The sequence below is a fragment of the Sminthopsis crassicaudata genome, chromosome X (assembly GCF_048593235.1).
Source record: "Sminthopsis crassicaudata isolate SCR6 chromosome X, ASM4859323v1, whole genome shotgun sequence".
In the NCBI taxonomy this organism is placed as follows: domain Eukaryota; kingdom Metazoa; phylum Chordata; class Mammalia; order Dasyuromorphia; family Dasyuridae; genus Sminthopsis; species Sminthopsis crassicaudata.
Window position 1 is genome coordinate 31809398 of NC_133623.1, and position 21936 is coordinate 31831333.

General features: G+C 34.6%; 1 protein-coding gene across 2 annotated transcripts in view; it reads right to left on the reverse strand.

Annotated features, from left to right (window-relative positions):
* Positions 1–21936, reverse strand: part of MTM1 (myotubularin 1) — a 95415-nt gene that overhangs the window by 37835 nt on the left and 35644 nt on the right. For both annotated transcript variants that reach the window (XM_074278509.1, XM_074278511.1), the window contains exons 4-5: positions 21053–21147; positions 10188–10298 (exon numbers count right to left, since the gene is read on the reverse strand). In XM_074278509.1, the coding sequence (XP_074134610.1) occupies positions 10188–10298; positions 21053–21147 (206 nt within the window). The remainder of the gene's footprint in view (positions 1–10187; positions 10299–21052; positions 21148–21936) is intronic.

The following is a 21936-nucleotide window of genomic DNA, read 5'->3' on the forward strand; positions in this document are numbered from 1 at the left end:
GGTCAAACTCACTTTCCTCAGTTAGAAGCTCTCCAACTCATTTTTTAAAAACAATACTTTGCACATTTAAAAAAAAAAGAAATCTGAGGCTCAGGGCTTTAGCCTCAAATTCTTTTTTGAGTTAGCTACTGCTAATCTTCCTACATTGTAGCTAGTTTCTGTGGCATTTTCTTGGGAAGATCTAGCTGGCTAGCATTTAGCTGTTTTTCTTCTATCCTTGCCTTTCAGTTTATATGATTATATGATATAATATGATAATATTATATGGTTCTCAAGATCCCAAGCAAATACATTCCCCCCCCCCACACACACATACCCCCTCAGTTCTGGTTAGGTCCTTTTCTGCATTATTCTTAGATATTAGGCCATAGTTCAGATATTTCAAATCTGTTCTCAGATATGTTTTTAACCTCTTCACAACCCAAATCTCTTGTCCTTCTGAATCATTTTTCTCCAATCAGTAGCAACAGCAGCAGTGATGAAAAGACAACCTTTGCCCTTAAGGGCCTTGTTTTCTCGAGCAGCAGCAATGCTTTCATGTTCCCTTTTGGCATTATAGTTTCTGCCCATACCCCAGAAAAGGTAATCATCATCAGGTCTGACAAGTCTTGGGAGGTTCCCCGTGTTGCTGTGGGTGCACCTGCCAGGAGAATAGCGGAGCTCTCTACTGTTGTGTCAAGGAGTCACAACCACCGATGCTTGTCTGTTTCTTCCTCTAAGCCATAGTGGACAATCTCTCATCTAATGTCACCTATTACAGGATCCTGACCTTAGAGCTGGAAGAGCCCCTTCCACATCATCCAATCCAACTTGCTCAAGGTCATACAGCTGAAAAGTGGCAGGACCAAGATTCAAACCCAAAACCTCTGCCTCTTTCCACTCTACCAAACTGTCTCTCAGAGTGACATTCCTTGATGGCCAAGTAGCTGCTTCCCCTTCAGTGGGTTCAATTCCCTCATATTCAGGATAGTTTCCTGGATATTATTTAGCTTTGCAAGCTTGGCAGTCCTCTCCTTTCCTTCTGTGATTCATTCTTCCATTCTCTAACTTCCTGACATTGAAGAGAAGTCCCCTTTGCCTCTTTAGATCCTATTTCTTTTTTGTTTTTACACTGAAGCCCTTCATCTCATTTGGAAAAGAACACTTAATTCTCCATGATAATCTAGATAATGGAGAGACATTCTTTGAATCTCTTTACCTTTGATTCCAGGAGGAAGGTCACACTGTACTTTTCCCGTGGATAAGAATTACCATTACTCAAATTTAACTTGAAAATAGATAACGACTTAGAATTACATAATTAGTAACATTACTGAATGTTCCTAATAGCACTTTGTTTTTCTTGAGGCATTCTAACATCAAATAATTCAAAAAACTTCTTGGAAACTTCTAACCCCTCATTTTAAAAATAAGCATTTTTAAAATTATGAACATAAATCCTCCCCCAAAAGTATTTCTATAATACCAAGTAGACAATAAAAGACAATTGTACCTGAAACTATGAATCTCTATCCATAGAGATTGTTTTTAAAGCATATATTTCAGCACGTTATCTTCAAAGCAATTTGCTTATCTATGCTTCTGTGCATTATATATAAATGCTCTTCTGTACATTAGAAAATACCAGTGGCTCTTTTCTTGAGGCAGAGGGAGGTTAAGGAGGGGAAAATCACTGCTGTTAGGTCCTATCTCCATGAAAGCCCTATCTCTTAGTTATAAAAAAGAGGGAAAAAAAACTTACCATAAACAAGCATATTCTAGTCCAAAATCCCTAATAAATAATGATGCAAAAAATTTTAAATAAACTATTAGCAAAGAGACGACAGCAGCATATCACAAAGATTATGTACTATGACTAGGAATGTAATGGCTAATTTAATATTAGGACAACTATAAATATAACTGACCACATTAAAAACAATAATAAAAATATGATTTTGACAAAATACAACACCTGTTCTTGGTCAAAACACTAGGAATAAATCATTTCTTAAATAGGATAAGGAGTATCCATCCAAAATTAAAAGTCAGCATAATCAGTAACAGAACTAAACTGGAGGCTTTTCCACTAAGATTCAGATGACAATTAATTTCCAATCCATTTCTATCAATTTCTACTCCATTCCTATTTAATATAGTACTAGAAATGCTAGATATAAGACAAGAGAAAGGGTAAACATATAAATACTGACAAAGAAAGCAAATAATCACATTTTTTGCAGAGGGTAGAATGGTTTCATAGAAAACCCTCAAATCAACTAAAAAACTAAATTAAATAACAACTTTAGCAAAGTTTTAGGATACAAGATAAATCTACACATATAATCAACATTTCTGTGTACTACCAACAAAATTTAGCAAGAAGAGGATAAAGAGAGAAATTTCACTTAAAAGAACTGCAGAATGGATAAAATATTTAGAAGCCTACCTGCCAAGACACACTAGAACTATATGAACACAATTATGAAATACTATTTACACAAATAAAGACAGATCTAAATAATTAGCGAATAATTAATTGTTCAGGGGTAGGATAATGAAAAAATAAAAATGATAATAATACCCCAATTAGTTTACTTATTTAGTGCCATACTAATTAAACTACTAAAAGGTTATTTTTTAGAGCAGAGAAAACCCAAAATTATTTGGAGTTTTAAAAAAAGTCAAGAATATTAAGAAAGTTAATGGACAAAAAAGTAGACAAGAAGGGGGCCTAGCAGAACCAGATCTCAAATTATACAACAAAACAATCATCATAAAAACAATTTGGTAATGGACAATAGATAGGCTGTTCAGTAGATCAAGCACACATAATAGAATGTGTATTCTGTTGTAATCCAAACACTTCAGCTACTGGGATAAGAACTCATTATATGACAAAACCTGTTGGGAAAATTGGAAAGCAGCCTGACAAAATCAAGGTACATATCAACATCTTACACTGTGTGTACCAAGAAAAGCTCTAAATATGTATATAACATAAAGGATAACACCATAAATTAGAAAAGCAACAAAGAAAATACCTCCTAGATTTATGGATCATGGAGAAGTTCATGGCCATAAGAAGAATTCAGGAAGTAAAACGGACAATTTTCATTGATAAAATTATTTTTTTTGCATAAACAAAACCAATGCAGCTAAAATTAGAAGTTAAACATGTATTTTTCTTCCACCAACTTTCTCTGAAAACGGTGTCACTCATAAGTTTTGTGAATAAAACCTCATAAAGATCTTATTAGAGTATATAGGGAATTATGGCCAAAGTGGAAATTATACACACAAATAGTGTTCATGTATGTTATGGGTTGTTTTTCTTATATTCTCAATGAGGATAAGAGGTTAGGGGTGAGAAGGTGAGAAGTCAGATCCTGGATGCTTAAAACTATTATATACAAAAAGAAAACTTGGGAACTTTGATTAATGTAATGATCAATCACAATTCCTGAATTATGATGAAACGTGCAACTTATACTTAACTGTGTTAGAGAAGTTATCGTAATAGCAAAGACTGAGACTTTTTTTTAGATATGGCCAATTAGAAATTAAGTACTACTTTACTACATGTTTACAATGAGGATTTTGTTTTTTCTTGCTTTTCTGTGGGAGGGAGGGAGATGGGAAAGGTACAGGAGGGAGAAGGATGTTGACCTTTGAAGCTAAAATAAAATTTAATTAAATTAATAAAAGAATATATAAGGAATGGCTTAAAATATATAGGAAATAGTTTCAAATTTATAAGAATAAAAGCTATTTCCCAAGTGCTAAATGGTCAAAGGATAGAAATAAGCCATTTTCAGAGGAAGATATCCAAGCTGTCAATACCCATATGAAAAAATGCTCTAAATTACTACTATTTAGGGAAAAGAAAATTAAAACAACTGTGGGATTCCAGCTCATACCTATTGGACTGGCAAAGTTGATGAAAAAGGAACGTGACAAAAGATGGATGGGTTGTGGGAAAATGGATATATTAATGTACTGGTGGTGGGATAAATTGATCCAATCATTCTGAAAAGCTATTTGGAACTATACCTTCAAAGTTATTGATCTGTGTATGCTCTTTGACCCATAAGTATCACTACTAGGTCTATATTCCGAAAGAGATCAGAAGAAGGGAAAGGACCCATAAGTACAAAAAATATTAGTAGGAGCTATTTTCAGTGGCAAATAACTGGAAACTGATGGGGTGAACACCAAATGATGTACAGCTGGACAAGTTATGGTACCAGAATGGGATGGAATACTATTGTGTATTAAAAAGTGATGAAGGAGATGATATCAGAGAAACCAAGGAAAATTTGTATAAACTGGTATAAGATGAAGTGAGTATATCAGATAAACAATTTATACAATTCTACTCAATATAATAATATTACAAAAGTATTGTAAGGAGAAATGACTATGAAAGATTTAAGGACTGATCAACACAATGGCCAATTAATATGCTAAAGGACTCATAATAAAACATGTTACCCATCTCTTGATAGAGAAGTGATGGATTCAATATGCAGACTGAGGCTTTATTTTTGGATCTAGATAATACAGGATTATTTTTTTTTGCTTGACTACATATAACAAGGGTTTTGCTTTTCTTATTTTTTTTTAATGGGGAAAAACAAAAGTAGGTAAGATGGAAACAATGAAGATCTGAAAATAAAACTGAATTAAAACCAAACAGCCATACTCAGGCAAAATCAGATGATATGATGGCCATATTTTTTAAAATGTATGTTTCTTTATCTTAATAAGTTCATTACCCTTCTGTCAGGATAACCTTCATTAGAGATCACTTGGAATCACGATTGGTCGTGACTTTGATGAGAATAAAACAATTCAAAGTTGTTATTCTTTACAATGTCAAAGAAACTGTTCTTCTGGTTCCATATTAGTTCACATAAGTTTTACTTGTTATTGTTTGATCTTAGTTCTCAAAGAAGACTATGACATCAGGAAGGTGATGCCATGACATGCAGATGAATTGGATTTAAGTGAGGGAGGGTAGTGCAAAGTCACCTGCTTCACTTTCTGCTACAGAGCCATCTGGGTCCAGTGGCCAGATATAGATCAGACTGGAGATGGTCCTGGATACAATGGGAGTCCTTGGCTTTTTTAAACTAAGGGCTTCAATAGGTCTCGGTTTAACTCGGGCAACAGTCATTCACTGATTAAGGCTAGGTAAGAATTGAGCCAAAGAATCGTTTCTTTTACCTAGTAAAAAAAAAATCAACCTGTTAGGGGAAGACTTTCAGGGTTCTTGGTCAAAACAGAAACAATTGCAATCTATATTCACTTAGAGCAAATCAGGGCCCAGACAACGACCAACAGGGGACCAATCAATGAGAGCCATAGTGATCTGAGTTTAAGGAATGGTTCTTTAAAAAGAATCTAGTCAGTACACCCCAAGATAACTTGGGAGATTTCAGCAACCAAAATTTATATTCTTTTGGGAATAGGATTCTCTAAAATCACCTCTTTCATCATTTCTGACATTGCATTTTAATTCATTACATTCCTAGACCAAATGTGTTTAGCCATTTCTCAAGTGAGGGGAATCTCTTTAGTTTTCACATCTTTGCTACAAAAAAGTGCTACTAAAATATTTTTTTAATATATGGATTCCTTTCCTTTTCATTTGATCCCTTTGGGACAGAAGCATAGTAATGGGGTCTAATGATATACACAGTTCATTGACTTTTGGGGCATAAATTCAAATTGTTATGGCTAAATCAAATCATGGCTTCACCAACAGGTCAATAACATATGTGTCTATTCTCTATATAGTCTCTCCAACATTTGTCATATCCTTTTTTGGTCTTCTTTGACATTCTGATGTGTGTGACCTAGCTATCATTTTGAACACTGTCAAATAATAGTAGAAAGAAAGAGTACCCATTTGTAATGGTTCTATCACTGCCAGGATTACTAGCTCTAATGATTAGAACTATGATATTAATGGGATGCTTGCTGCTTCTATTAGAAGAATGTTAACATCTTGTCCTTGTAAAGCCCCCTTGCAACTGCTCAAATAAACATCTGCCACTCTTGGTTTCACTTGACTTTTGTGTTTTCATTTCAAAGTTCTTATTCAGCTTTGGACTTTTCATTAGGAATGCTTGAAATCTTTTATTTCATTAAAGGCTTATTTTTTCCCTTATACAAGTATACTCTGCTTTGCAGGGCAAATTAATCTTGATTGTAAGCCATTCTCTTTTGCGTTCTAGAATATTATATTCCATGATCTCCTCTGGTTTAAGAAGAAACTGCTAGGTCTTGTGCGATACTGAATGTGGTTCTTTGAACTTGAGTAGCTTCATTCTGGATGCCTGTAATATTTTTTCCTTAGATAAACAAGATTCCTCTGAATCTTGTCTATTCTTAGGACTTTTGGTGTTTCTTTAAGGTGGTGATTGATGGGTTTTCACAATCTTCATTTTGACCTCTGTTTCCAATAGGTTGGGACAGTTTTTACTTTAAAATATAGAGTCTAGGCTTTTAAAAACAACAGTTTTTGTTGGGAAAACTGGAAATTAGTATGGCAGAAATTAGATATGGATCCACACTTAACACCATATACCAAGATAAGATCAAAATGGGTCCATGATTTAGGCATAAAGAGGGAGATAATAAATAGATTAGAGGAACAGAGGATAATCTACCTCTCAGACTTGTGGAGGAGGAAGGAATTTATGACCAGAGGAGAACTAGAGATCATTATTGATCACAAAATAGAAGATTTTGATTACATCAAACTAAAAAGTTTCTGTACAAATAATACTAATGCAAACAAGATTAGAAGGGAAGTAACAAATTGGGAAAATATTTTTAAAAACAAAGGTTCTGACAAAGGTCTCATTTCCAAAATATATAGAGAACTGACCATAATTTATAAGAAACCAAACCATTCTCCAATTGATAAATGGTCAAAGGATATGAACAGACAATTCTCAGAGGAAGAAATTGAAACTATATCCACTCACATGAAAGAGTGTTCCAAATCACTACTGATCAGAGAAATGCAAATTAAGACCACTCTGAGATACCACTACACACCTGTCAGATTGGCTAAGATGACAGGAACAAATAATGACAAATGTTGGAGGGGATGTGGGGAAATTGGGACACTAATACATTGCTGGTGGAGTTGTGAAAGAATCCAGCCATTCTGGAGAGCAATCTGGAATTATGCCCAAAAAGTTATCAAACTGTGCATACCCTTTGACCCAGCAGCGCTACTACTGGGATTATATCCCAAAGAAATACTAAAGAGCGGAAAGAGACATATATGTGCCAAAATGTTTGTGGCAGCTCTTTTTGTTGTAGCTAGAAACTGGAAGATGAATGGATGTCCATCAGTTGGAGAATGGTTGGGTAAATTGTGGTATATGAAAGTTATGGAATATTATTGCTCAGTAAGAAATGACCAGCAGGAGGAATACAGAGAGGGTTGGAGAGACTTAAATCAACTGATGCTGAGTGAAATGAGCAGAACCAGAAGATCACTGTATACTTCAACAACGATACTGTATGAGGTTGTATTCTGATGGAAGTGGAAATCTTCAACATAAAGAAGATCCAACTCACTTCCAGTTGATCAATGATGGACAGAGGTAGATACACCCAGAGAAGAAACACTGGGAGGGGAATGTAAATTGTTAGCACTAATATCTGTCTGCCCAGGTTGCATGTACCTTCGGATTCTAATGTTTATTGTGCAACAAGAAAATGATATTCACACACATGTATTGTACTTAGACTATATTGTAACACATGTAAAATGTATGGTATTGCCTGTCGTCGGGGGGAGGGAATAAGGGAGGGGGGGTAATTTGGAAAAATGAATACAAGGGATAATATTATAAAATATATATATATATATATATATTAAAAAAAAAAAAAAACAACAGTTTTTTTTTTAATGGTCTGTGATAGAGAGAGCCATCTGCACTCAGAGAAAGAACTGTGAAGACTGAATGTGGATCGCATATAGTATTTTCACTTTTTTTGTTGCTGTTTGCTTGTGCTTTGTTTTTTCTTTCTTGTTTTTTTTTCTCTTTTTGATCTGATTTTTCTTATGCAGCAAGATAATTTTGGAAATATGTATAGAAGAATATATTGGATTACTTTCTTTCTAGGGAAGATAGGGGGAAGGGAGGGAAAAATTTGGAACACAAGGTTTTGCAAGGGTAAATATTGAAAACTATGCATAAGTTTTGAAAATAAAAAGCTTTAAAAAAATTTTTTTGAAAATAATGTTTTTTAGAAAATTTGGTGATTAAGTCATCTCCCAGGCCTGTTTTCCAGGTTATTTTTTGGATATTTTTTCTCATTGGATTTCTTGATCTTCATAAGTCAATTCTTAGGTTCTGTGCTGGACTAGATATGTGGAGATTAGGCTAGACTGTTCAGGAAACCAACCTAGCTTACAGTTCTTATACTCCTTCATTTTTAAGTCAAGGATTAACAAATGTTCTACCACATGCAGGAACCCAAAAATACACAAAGTAAGTTATGATTTTTAATTAGTGTTTCCATTCTTTTAATACTGGCTAACTTTTATTTTTGCCAAGATCATTAAATATCAAGTAAATAAATTCAGGCATCCATTAGGGGAAAATACATATAGCAGAAGATAATTAAGACCAGGTTCCAAAATTTTTATCAATGATTCAACATGATCAAGCTTATTATATAGATAAATTTCTACACAGAACCCTTTCAATTCTATTATTCTATATAATTTTTAAAAAGCATGACCATTTAAACACAATTTCTGTTTAATACAGCTGAATTACTCACTTCCTAATGAGTTATGGAAGTATTAACTTAAAGCATAGTTTAAAAAATCAGAATACTAGTTGTCTATCCATAAATCAAAGCACAAGACAGATGGAGGAAGAAATGTACTTTTTCAAAGCTAGTTTTTTGTCAACAGCTGCAACTATAATGGTTGATTATATAAGTACTCCTAAGAGTGAAGGGTTTTGAGCAGCTCCAGTACTCTAAATAGAAGCATTTCAATTTTTTAAACTGTCAATAACTTGTTTTTTTATATCTATAAGACATAAAAGAACTTCCTAACAATTATACATAACTATTCAGCTTCAAAAATCTGATCAATTTCTAGATTATTTTATTAACAATTATTTTCAAGTGTTTATGGTTCCAATGAATGGTCTAATCACTCCAACTCTGTTAAAAGTTACCAGCAAAATCAATTTAATATTCACCTTCCTCTGAATATGATGAGAAAAGCTCAAGTGTCTCTCTGGGAACACTAAAAGAATGGAATCCTACATGCTCCTAAAAAAAACATTGTTAAAAGTTTAGAGTTTTTGAACTTTTTGAACTCTACTGACACTAAGGATGCAGAAAATATTCCCAGTATACTGAAAGAACTGAAACCTCAAATTAAACTATTAAAAGTTTCCTTTGTTCACCCAAACCCAGCTTCAATTAGAGATGAAAGCTTGTTTATCAGTGGATTTCCAAATACAGTGAAAAAAGAAGGAAAGTACTTTTTTTCCACCAATAAGGACAAATCATTAATTACTCTCCATGTTCTAGGTGATCAAGTCACAGGGAATATATAGTGTTGACTTAAGAAGCAGATCAAAGTGGTAGGTAGCAGCTAACAATAATAAAAGAAATAGGATAAAAAAAAATAGATCTGTTTCTGCTCTGGACAGGATCATTAAATTTTTTCACTCTCCAAAACAGAGCACCAAATTAGCACTAAAACCCCACAAACTGGGATTTATATTCACTATGAAAATTAGAAAACCTATCTAGAATCACTGGGCTAGAAGTTGAGAGATCTGGGTACTAGTTCTTTGATTAGTCCTTTTAATTAGTATTCTTATTACATCTCTTTAGTATTATATTTGTTAGCATAAGAGTAAGCAGACCTTTTTTGGGGGAAGAGGCAAGGGAAAGCAGGATATATTTTTCTTTTTCCTCTAGGTGTGGCAACAAAAGTAGGCACATGTCTTGTGTAAAATGTTGCTCTTAACAACGATGGAAAACTACATCTTGAGAATGTGATACAATTAAGGAAGGAGGTGAACATTTGAATGGAAAAACATTTTCAAAATCTTAGGTTCATATAGGTGTTTCAATTTCTAGAGCTTTTTTTGTTTGTTTGATATCATTTATTCCTTGCTTCATAACAAAAGTGTTAAATGTCTTACTTTGCAAGTAATGTCCAGTCCGTAGGAATTCTCTCCTCGGCTTGAAGCTCCTCCCATTTTTTCAACCCTTGCAATGACACCCAAAGGAATGTCCAGTAATGCTCCAGAATCCTAAAAGAGACACAAATACAAAAGTAAAGATTTTTGTTAAAAATCAAGAAGTCAACTACACATCTCTGAATCCTAGGCAAATCTTTATAACTCTGTTGTATAAATTAGTTGTTGATCTGCACTGGCAGAAACTGTCCTTACCAGAAGTTTTCTACATTAATGAAATCACATCCCCACCATCCTATCCTCAAAAAAATCATGAATCTATCAAAACTTCACAGGCAGTATACTGCAGAATTTCTTACCTTGAAATTTTAAAATTGTATAGATAAAAGTGTGACACAATAGAATATACATAAACAGCAAGGATTAAAATAGACTTATATGCCTAAATCTCTAAAAACAGTCTCCCAGAGTCTAAAACCTCACATGGAACAGATTTTTTTGAAGCCCATCAATTTCTCTGAATTATTTATCTATCTGGAACCACACAATATGTACTTCCATATATCAGTTCTTTCTCTGGAAGTAGATAGCAGTGATTGTTTACAGTTGATTTGAATCTTCATATTGGTCATTGCTATTCCTGTACAAAACATTCTCTTGGTTTTGCTTGTTTTACTTTGTATTATTTTCTACAAGTCTTTCCATATTTTTCTAAAATCAACCTGCTTTCTTACAGCATAGTAGTTTTTAAATTACAATCTTATTATTTAACCACAACTTATTCAGTCATGCCCCAATTGATGGGTACCTCCTCAATTTCCAGTTTTTTGCCATCACAAAGAAAGTTGCCATAAATATTTTAAATCATGTAGGTTCCTTCCCTTTTCCTTGATCACTCTGGGAAAAGACCCAATAGCTTTTGGTTTTTATCATTTTCATCTTTTATTAACAGAATAGCAACACTTCATTCATATACTACAATTTGTTGACAGACAAGTGTTTTGTTCAAATCTGGACTGAGACACTTAACATGTTTTAGCGCAAGTCATTTAATCCCAATTACCTCGATTCTCTTCCCCAAAGAAAAAGAATGTCTGAATATCCTTTAATTCATTAAAGATTTATTTTTCCCCTTGCAGGATTACACTCTGCTTTGTTGGTTAGGTTATTCTTGGTTACAAACCTAGCTCCTTTGCTTTTTTGGAATATCTTATTCTATGCTCTTTTGGCTTTTAAGTAGAAGCTGCTAAATCTTGTGTTATCCCAACTATAGCTCCACAATATTTAAATTGTTTCTTTCTGTTTGCTTATAATATTTTTTCCTTGACTTTTGAAGTTTTGAAAATTAGCTATAATGTTCTTATAGGTTTTCATTTTGGGATATTTTTCAGCTGATGATTGGTAGATTTTTTTTTTCAATTTCTATTTAACCTTCTAGTTCTAAAACTTCAGGGCAATTTTTCTTAAAATTTTTTTGAAGAAAAGTGTTTAGACTCTTTTTGATCATGACTTTCCAGAAGTCCAACAATTCTTATACTGTCTCTCTCTGATCTGGTTTTTTTTTTCCTTCTTTTGATTTTATTGTTTTTGGATGTTTTATGAAATCACTAACTTCTACTCAATTCTAATTTTTAAGGAGGCATTTTCTTTAGAAAATTTTTGGATGTCATTTGATAACTAGTTTTCTTTTATAATTTTATTGACTTTCTTACATTAATCTTATTTCCTTTGCCAATTTTTCTCTATTTCTCTTATTTGATTTTTAAAGAGCATTTGAAGCTCTTCCAAGAACTCTTACTGGACTTTTGACCATTTTACATTTTTCTTTGAAGTTTTACAAGTGATTGTTTTACTTCACTGTCATCTTCTGAGTTTAAAGTCCAATTTTCTCTGCCACCATAGTAACTACCTATGGTCAGGTTCTTTTTCTGTTGTTTATTCATTTTTTTTAACAACCTATTTTTTGGCTGTGAAGTTTACATTATGGTCAGGCTCTCCTATCAGAGTGTGGGGAAATAATGTCTCAGGCTTTGAGTTTTTGTGCTATTGTTTTCAGAGTTCTAGCTGGAGAAATGGGAGGGGGGTTGTCTGTGACTTTTTGGTTCCTCCAATGTGCTATGATCCAAGACCAGGCAATGATCATTGCTCTTTCAGTTTATATCTTGGTTTATGAATGACCTCAAGTACTTTAAGCCACAACCAGGGCCCCAGCACAACCACCAACACAGATGCTCTCACTCCCTGAAATCCAGGAAATGCACCATCAGCCTCTACTCTCTCCCTGCCACAAGCATCAGTTTACCACTCTGCCTTGGAACTGAATCCAGAGAATCTGCTCTCCTGTGAGTGACCACAACCAATCCTCTTTCTCTTAGAACTGTGAGCAGGGACTCTGCCCCTCTGTCACCACACTCACTGGCTGTGCTGGTTCCTTCTCACCTGCAAACACAACCTGAGACTCTGTCCAGTCAGTAAGTCTGGGCCCCAGTCCATTATTAGTAAACACCCTGCCCTCCCTGTCCCAATCAGCTGCAACCCCGATATTGTCACTGTGGTGACAGAGGTGACACAGCTATGCCTCCCCCATCAGGGCTTGCACTTTGTTGACACACTTTCCTCCTAGTCAGACCACCAATTCGTAGGTCAGCTCTTTCCTAACATTCTATCGAATTGTCTTAAGCTGAGTGATTGCCTTATCTAGACTATTTATTCCTATCAATCTAAAATTTACTTTGAGACATTATTTTAAGTGATTTGAGGGGGAACTTGGGGAGAACCAGATAATGTCCTGCTTTATGCTACCAACTTCCTAGAATTCCCTTCATCCACTGTTGATTTTTCAAGAAAAAACTGAAGGTCTGAGTATGCTCTGCTATTATCAAGATTTGTGATCATCAGCAGATCATTCAACCTGTGGGTTTCAGTTCTAAATCTGGAAAAAGAAGAGATGAGATTGGATTCCATTACTACTTCTAAGGTTCCTTTTGCCTCTTGAATTTTATGATCTATATCTAATCCATAATCTGATGCCTTATTCTATAACCTTCACATTTTTACTTAAATTATATTTTTGAACTCTTGTTTACACTTTCTACATTTTTTCTTTATTAACTCAAATCTTTAAGCCAGCAACCATTAATGCTAGAAAATGCACATCTGTAGCTGAGCCTGTTTGGAAAAAAAAATCAAGAATTAATGACCTATATTTCTAAAGACTCATTTGTAATCAGTACCTCTATCTATTTCTTATAAAACTGAAGCATTATACAATTTTTTCTTGCAAATTGATCACCTTTTTTGGAACACAAAGCAAAGTTTTTAAATGGTCAGTTTCAAATAGCTAAATTATGCAAAATTCACAGTAGGGCACCTAATAAACATCTGCCAAATGGATGAATATTAAAACTAATATTTTTTTAATAAAAGTTAAACACAACTTTTAATAGCTGTCTAGAAATAGAAGCCTAGAATAGAAGAGTTTCAGAAGTAAAAGAATAAATGCAAACACTAAGGTTTTATTTGTTCAGATCAATCTGCTTTACCAAAGATAACATTAGTGTTTTGGATTATACTTGTAAAGAAACATTTTCTGGTTATTACATGGCACAAGGAAAAATTACCACATGAATTTCAAAAGAAAAAAGAAACTTTTGCCTACTGTTAAATGAAAAAACATCAGGCAGGTTCAGTAAGAATGTCTATGCCATGTTGAGATTTACAGAGTTCTATGCAATTTTCTAGATATTCAATTTTATTTCTCAACTTCCTAAATGTTATTTAAGAAAAAATACTTCCATGCTAAGTAAAAATTCACCACTCTATCATCAACATTTATGTCAGAATGCAAAAGCAAAAACTACAGAAGATAACTATGATGCTCTTTGTACCACTTAAAGAAAACAAAATAACACTGACCCAAGACAGAACAGAAAAAAAGGATTCTAAAGGAGTAGACATGTTTCTAGTTTCTGCACTAAGGCAGAGGAAAACAATTGGGCTACAAACCAGAGACTCTCTATATGAGTCAGAGAAGGTAAAATATTTAAGTAAGGCCCACCCTGAAGCCAACACTTGTCAGTTCTGCTGGACAAGGGTCAAACCAACCAATATTTTGAGAGGTTCATGAAGAACTAGGCTTAAGAGAAGCCGCCAGGGAGGCGGGGCCTACCTGTGGTATACTATCTGCTGTTATTTTCTCCTTAGCTTTATGTTAGGTGTGGCCTTGGATACTAACCTTTCTGAGAAAGACAAGCAGGGGCCCATATGGCAACTCTGTATTCCCCAAGTATCCAGCATATAGCTTTATGATGTAGCCCCATGCTGCTCCAGAGTCAGTGGTGATCTGAGTAGTAATGTGTTCTGGAGATTAAATCTAGACATACTTATTTTTATTTTCCGAGCCTGAGCTCAACTGCCTACTTAAAGGAATGGGTATTGAGTATAGGGAATTGCAATTACAGATTATCTACTGGTCCACCAGTATAAGAATGCTAGTTTGTGCTATGTTCTGCTTAAATGAACTTACAAAGACAAACTGGAAATTTTAGGAATAAGAAAATTATCTTTGCCTTCTCTCTGACTAAATATTATTAAACATTTAAATGATCTCTAAGGTCCCTTCTGGCACTAAAATGCTATGAATATGATTAAGTATGTAAAGGAGTTGAATATAATTTTGAGTAGAAGAAAATAAAACTTCATAAGAATAATAACTATGTCATCATTAAAAAACAAGAGATAGAAAATCTTATTATATTCATTTCTTAAAGGAGCCAAACCTTGAGGCTGGAAAGCAAGTGAGTATAACACATGCTTCTAAACATGTTGTATGGCCAAGTGCTTCACTAGGGTTTCTCTGTTGCTTCCGTAAAACAAAGTGAAAACAGATACCAAACTCAGTTGAGAAGGAGAATGAATTGAAATGGTAATCTTCAGAAGATTTAAAGCTACTTGTTGGTGCTGATGAGAGTTGATCTGAGAAAGAACACAAATCTACCTGAAACTGCTACCAAATTCAGAGCTCTCACTGCAATGAACAATGTAAGTTATAAGTGCCACTGGCATGTGTTGGACGATCCGGCACCTATCCAAAGATTAAGATATTTAATATTTGAAAGTTGCAGTTCAATGGGCACATTATTTATATTTGGCCTTAGCTTCTCTAAGTTTTATCCCTATTTTATCAATAGAAAGCCAACCAATGTATCTCAAGTCCTTGCACAAATCCTTTTGATAAGTTATAATATGATGATGCACATAGCAAGGCCATAAGAGAATCTGACAGTTGAATAGCACTTGTTTATCTTTTGTAAAACTACAACTGAAGGTATCTGCTCATTATGTTACTCCATAATCTTCATATAAGAATTCAAACAATAAATTTGTTTGACTTTAGTGTCAGGAAAAAAATTCTGTCTCTGTAAATGAATTTACATCCATTCTTTTGTCAGAAAACAAAAACTATAGCCAAATATATTTGCTTTGCCTAAGGAGCCAGAAAGTTTACAGCCATATTGACTGCCCAAATATTTAAAAATGTCCAGTTCTGATGCCTGAAAGTATATACTCTCTTTGTTTCTTTCAAATTCTATTTTATCCTTTAAAGCAATATTTTGCATTTCTAGTAGTTTATGAGCCATCTCAAGTTCTTTTTTCAAGTAAGCAGATATTTATATGATCCACAGTCTAATTATATACATATAACATATATGTGTAATATAATACTATATCACATAATATTAAACATATAACAAGCTAGAAGGATCTTATTTTTACAAAGACGACTTGGAGTAAGATTAGATTTAAGCTAATGTGAACATAAATGGTATAGTGCCATTGGACTACCAGAAAACCACAATATCTATGCCACTAGTTGCTAATCAGTCAATCCTTCACAAGCATTTACTGAGCACCTACTATGTGTGAGGCACTGTGATGAACACTATGGATAAAAAAATCTCTGTCCCTGCTTTCTAGATATATAGGGAGGAAAAACTATCAATATATCAGAGAATTTTAGAAAAGAGAGGAGGTTCAGGAAGGCTTCAGATAGAAGGTGGCATCTGAGCTGATTTTTGAAGAATAGGGAAGATTCTAAGAGGTGGGGGGTAAAGAGGGAGTACATTCCAGGCCTTAGGGCAAGCAGTGAAAATGGCACTGGAGACAGCATGCTGTGTTTGAGGAATAGCAAGGCCAATCTGGTGGGACTGAAGTGTGAAAGAAAGAGAGTAGTGTATAATGAGATTGAAAAGGGAAATTGAGCTAGGTTGAGAAAAAGTTTTAAAGCCAAAGGAGATTATGTTTGATCCTAAAGGCAATAGGGAACGATTGAAGTTTATGGGGTTAAAGGGAAATGGTAGGGAAAGGGGAAAAGAGATAGGGAGAGATAGAATAATTGATCATGGCTTAATAAAGGAATTTCAGAATTCTTTATTGTTAATGAATGCCAAGGAGGCTTTGGGAATTATCCGCACGGTTCTAAATGCAACTACAAAGCCCATCTCCAGTGTATCTACTTTAAGTCCAGAGATGCCACAGGAATGAATTAGCCCTGTCTTTCCCAACTGATGTCCCTGACCCCAACCCAGGACCACCGATACCCCAGCAGAGGAGTCCTGATACTATGGTGTGAACTAGATCTTCACCTAAAGTACTCTATAAACCCCAGAGGCAACTATGGAACCTAGCTCTGCATGGGTCACAAATTAGGTGGTAGCCTAGGCCTATACCCCTGGGGCAATTCAAGATCAACATCATATCAACATAGTAAGAGTAAATTGAATGTCTACAGGGGCAATGGCCAAAAATGTATAAGTCTTTCTATACCTTTGCTCCATCACCTTTCGGTCAGGGGATGGGTAACATGCTTCATTACACACGTGATTGGTCTTGAGTCTTTTGCAGTAATTTTTCTTCACGATGTTGTTGTCCTTGTATACAACGTTCTCCTGCTTTTGTTTACTCTGCATCACTCCATACCCCAAGTTTTCCTGAAATTGTTTCTTTCACAATTTCTTATGACATAATAATGTTCCATTATATTTCTATAGCACAATTCATTCAGTCATTTTCAAACTGTTTAAACAATTAGGAAACTCCTAGATTCTACTTCTCCCCCCCTCCTCCTGTTAATCTCCCATTCAAGAACAGGAAGTTTGTTTTATTTATGGTTTTTCCCCTGTTACTATTTTTCCTTTTTAGATACATTTAAGTTCTGAAGGGTCACTTGTTTCTTTTCCCCCTATTAGAATGCTAGTACTACATCATCATACAGTCCTTTCCAATTATCATTCTAGGTTTCTCTTGAGTTTGCATTTCAAAGTTCCCACTCAACTCTGGTCTTTTAATTAGGAATGCAAGAAAGTTGTTTATTCTATTAAAGAGCTGTTTTTTCCCCTGTAAAAGTATACTCAGCCTTGCAAGGCAAGTTGTTTTTGGTTATAAGCCTATCTCTTTTGCCTTTTGGAATATCATACTGCATTATCTCTGGTTTATAAAAGAAGCTGCAAGGTCTTATGTGATCCTGATTCATTCTTTGGTCCCTGAACTGCTTCTTTCTGGAGGTCTGCAACATATATATATATATATATATATATATATATATATATATATATGTATGTATGTATGTATATGTATATGTATATAGAGACAGAGATAGAGATAGAGATATATAGATATAAGTATTAATATTGATATAGGAACTCTGGTTCTTAGCTAATCCTGGACTGTTCCTTTTGGGCTGTTTTTTTTTTCAGCAGATAATTGGTGAATTCTTTCTACCTTTACTTTGTCCCCTGGGTCTAATAGATCTGTACAGCTTTCATTCGTGATTCCTTGAAATACAGGACTTTTTGTTATGTTTCTCTTGATTCCTGTGTATTTCAAGTTTTCTATTTATCTCTAATCTTTTCATCTGAAATTTTTGGAAATCCTCTATTTTCAAGTCAATAAGCATTTATCAAGCATCTACGATGTGCCAAGCATTATGCTAAGTTTTCCTTTTTGGATTTCTTAATGACCAGTAGATTCTATTTTACTTTGTCCTCTTACTTGAATAGATCTAGGCAATTTTATTTCATGATTTCTTGAAATTCAGTGTCCAGGCACTTTTTTTGGTTATGGTTTTAGGCAGTTCAATGATTAGGTTGTCTCTCTTCTTGACCTAGTTTATAATTCTTACATTACATCTCCTTGATTTGTTTTCCAAGTTTGCCATTTTTTGGCAATCTTTTGATATTTTTCTAATATTCCTAGTTGAATCATGGAATCACTGATTTCTATTTGGTCTATTCTAGTTTTTTGGGAGTTCAATACTTGGGCAAGGTTTACCAATTTATTTTCTTTTTCTCCTGGTTCTGCTCATTTCACTCAGCATCAGTTCCTGTAAATCTCTCCAGGTCTCTCTGAAATCATCCAGCTGGTCATTTCTTACAGAACAATAATATTCCATAACCTTCATATAATATAACTTGTTCAGCCATTCTCCAACTGATGGGCATCCACTCAGTTTCCAGTTTTTTTGCTATTATAAAAAGGGCTGCCACAAACATTTTTGCACATGTGGGTCCCTTTCCCTACTTTAAGATCTCTTTGGGATATAAGCCCAGTAGAAACACTTCTGAAGCAAAGGTTATGCACAGTTTTATAGACCTTTGGGCATAGTTCCAGATTGCTCTCCAGTATGGCTGGATCTGTTCACAACTCCACCAACAATGTATCAGTGTCCCACTTTTCCCACAACCCCTCCAATATTCGTCATTATCTTTTAATCTGTTACTTTAGCCAATCTGAGAAGCATCCTACAATGATTTTTAATTCCTGAGGTTGTGCATCATAGATCTTTGAAGTTCAGAGTACTATACCTTAAGGGTCCTCTATTGGCCTTAGGACAGAGTACGAGGGATCATTAGAGTCCGAGTGGCATATGGACTGTCCAGAGAATTGCCATCTCATGATAATCTCTGTCATTCCCTAGGGCTAGCAAAATCCCCATTCTAGAATTTTCTTGGGGGAGTCTTCCACTCTTGCTGCTTCCAGATGCAGAACCCTGCAAGCTATACTTATATTTGGTCTAGTTGCAGTTGGGAAGTTGCACGTACTAGCACTGAGTTTACTGGGCTTTTGGCTGACTTTCTCTGTAGCTCTGAGTGAACAATTATTTTACTATGGTTTTCCATTAAAAATTTTGGTCATTATCCAGCAAATTTCAGGTTTTTGCAGTAGTAGGTACAGAGTTGGGCAGTTTGTCTCCATTCGGGTAGCCATACAGGCCCAAAGTCTGATAATGGACTTTACATAAAGAAAAAAAGGAGATATGCCATAATATTGAACCAATAGATCACTTAGTCAGGTACATGCCCCAAGAAGGTAAAGAAAGGCCCAATATATTTCAAAACATTTGCAGCAGCACTTTTTGTGGTAGCAAGGTATTAAAAACAAAGGAGATGCCCATTTACTGGGGAATGGCTGACAAAACGTGGTAAGTGAATCTAATAGAATTATCATTGTGATTTAAGAAATGACTGTAAAAGAATTCAGAGAAGCACGGGATGATTTACACAAACTAAAATGAAAGAAGCAGATCCAAGAATACAACATACACAAATAGCTACATAAAAAGAAGAAACAAATCTACAAACCAAATGCTATGAAATAATGACCAAAAGTGTCTCCAAAGAAGAAATAAAAGCATATCTCCCTCCATTCTCTCCAGAGGTAAGAGACTATGGGTATGGAATATTACATATATAGTCAGATTCAGTTGATAAATGGATTGGTTTTGCTGACCTGCTTCCCAGCCCCCCTTTTTATTCTTGTTATAAAGGATATTTCACTGGATGGGAAAACGGGGATAAATTCAGAAATGTGGTGGTATGCCAAAAAAAATCAATGAAAACTTAAAAAAAATTCTTTAAAAAGAGGTAAATGTTGTCCTAAAGAACTAGCATGTGGAAAGTAGCAAGTCAGAATTTCCCCACTGCTCTGGCTGCTCCTCTCTCATTCAAAACTTGCCACTAAGACAGCTCCTGAAAGATGTTACACATCCATCCCTGCTTTGCCCTGGAATTTCCCATCACTAAGTTCTTACTGCCATCCATTTGCTTTGAGCACTGGCAAGCTATAACACCTGAAAGCCCTGCAGATGAAGTCCAAGTGACAACCACCCTGCTCTCTTTCTCCCCCTTTTTCCTTCACCGTCATTAGTCAAATATATTTTTCCTTACATTCTTCACCCCCTCCTACCATACCAATTTTCACCGGTGACTATTAAGATTTTCTCTGATATGCAATGGCAAATTTGGAAATTTATAAATTTGCAATGTATGAAAAGGATGGAAAACACTAAACTAGAACCATTGCTACCCTGGTTTCAAACCCAACTAATGCTTTTTTAAAGAATACAAATTAAAGGTGAAGAGACAATTAATAAGCTCTGTTTTGTAGGGTTAACACGCTGTAGATCAAGGGCTTTTAACCTTTTTTTGTGTCACAGAGACTTTTAGCAATATAGTAAAACTAAGGACACTTAAAACAATGAGTATTACAAAGGAAACATTATATAAAAATGCAGATATTAAAATATTTAAAACCAAGTTCATGGACTCCAGGTTAAGAAATCCTATTCTAGATCTTCTTAAACTATTTGCTCCCTATCCCCTACAAACATCAAACTATATTTCTATATTCCCTCCATGTAAAAGTTTCAGGTTCCATACTGTTTGATATAAATCCAGTCATTGATATTTGAGCAGCAAGTATACTGGGTAGCATGCATTTTTGAACCACAGTAAGCCTAATGACAAAAGAAAATTAAAGTGTATAATTTTTAATCATTCACAATCATCTTTAAATTCTTATGTTCTACTTACCGTTTCCAAGCTTCTTAAATACAAGCGATAATTGGTGATATAAACTCGTCCTTTGATGGGGCCATTGAACGGACATATATAAATTACTTCTTTGTCTATTGAAATTAAAAAAAAAGTATCCAAGTAAGAACTAGAGAGGTTAAAGTAAACACTGGCAATGTTTTTTACATTATCATGCCAAGGAAGCATAAAGCATTAGAATAAATAAGTATGTGACACATTCAGGGTAGAAGGAATATCTCATTGAACTTTCCCACAGACATCAAGACACCTGAGGCAAGGAAGGATCTAAGTATTTGGGCTTGCTGAGCTTTGATTTAATATTACAATGGTGGTTTAAGCATTTAAGTACTAAAAAGACGTAATAGAGGATAGTGACTGAGTCTGTGGTAGGATAAAGAATAAATTAGAAGGCTGACTATATTTACAGAATAACTTAATAGCTTTTCAGTTTTTACAATTGATATCTCTTTTCTGCTTAAGCATAAAACCAGTAATAGCTAGTAAGATTATTTCACAGTAACTTAAATAACAACCTTAGAGTGTTACCAAGTTTAAGGTCCTGCCTCCTAAAAAAGGTATTGACAATTATGTATTCTTTCACTCGGGACAATGACAATAAGACGGATATAGATTTTGTGGTGCTTTTCCCTCAGTGGCAAGTTGCACACTTTTTAAAAATTTATAGTCAAAAATACAACCTCGCAAGCATCAGATTCTGTATGTATGGATTATGGCCATGGACTAGGCCAAGGTAATGATCCATAAAGGACCTAATCCTGTAACGACTTCATTAATCCCATGTATGGTATCAGCAATTCAGACTTCATCTCCATAATTTTCCTTTTAAAACAATACCTAAGAAACTTTGTTTTTCAGTATTG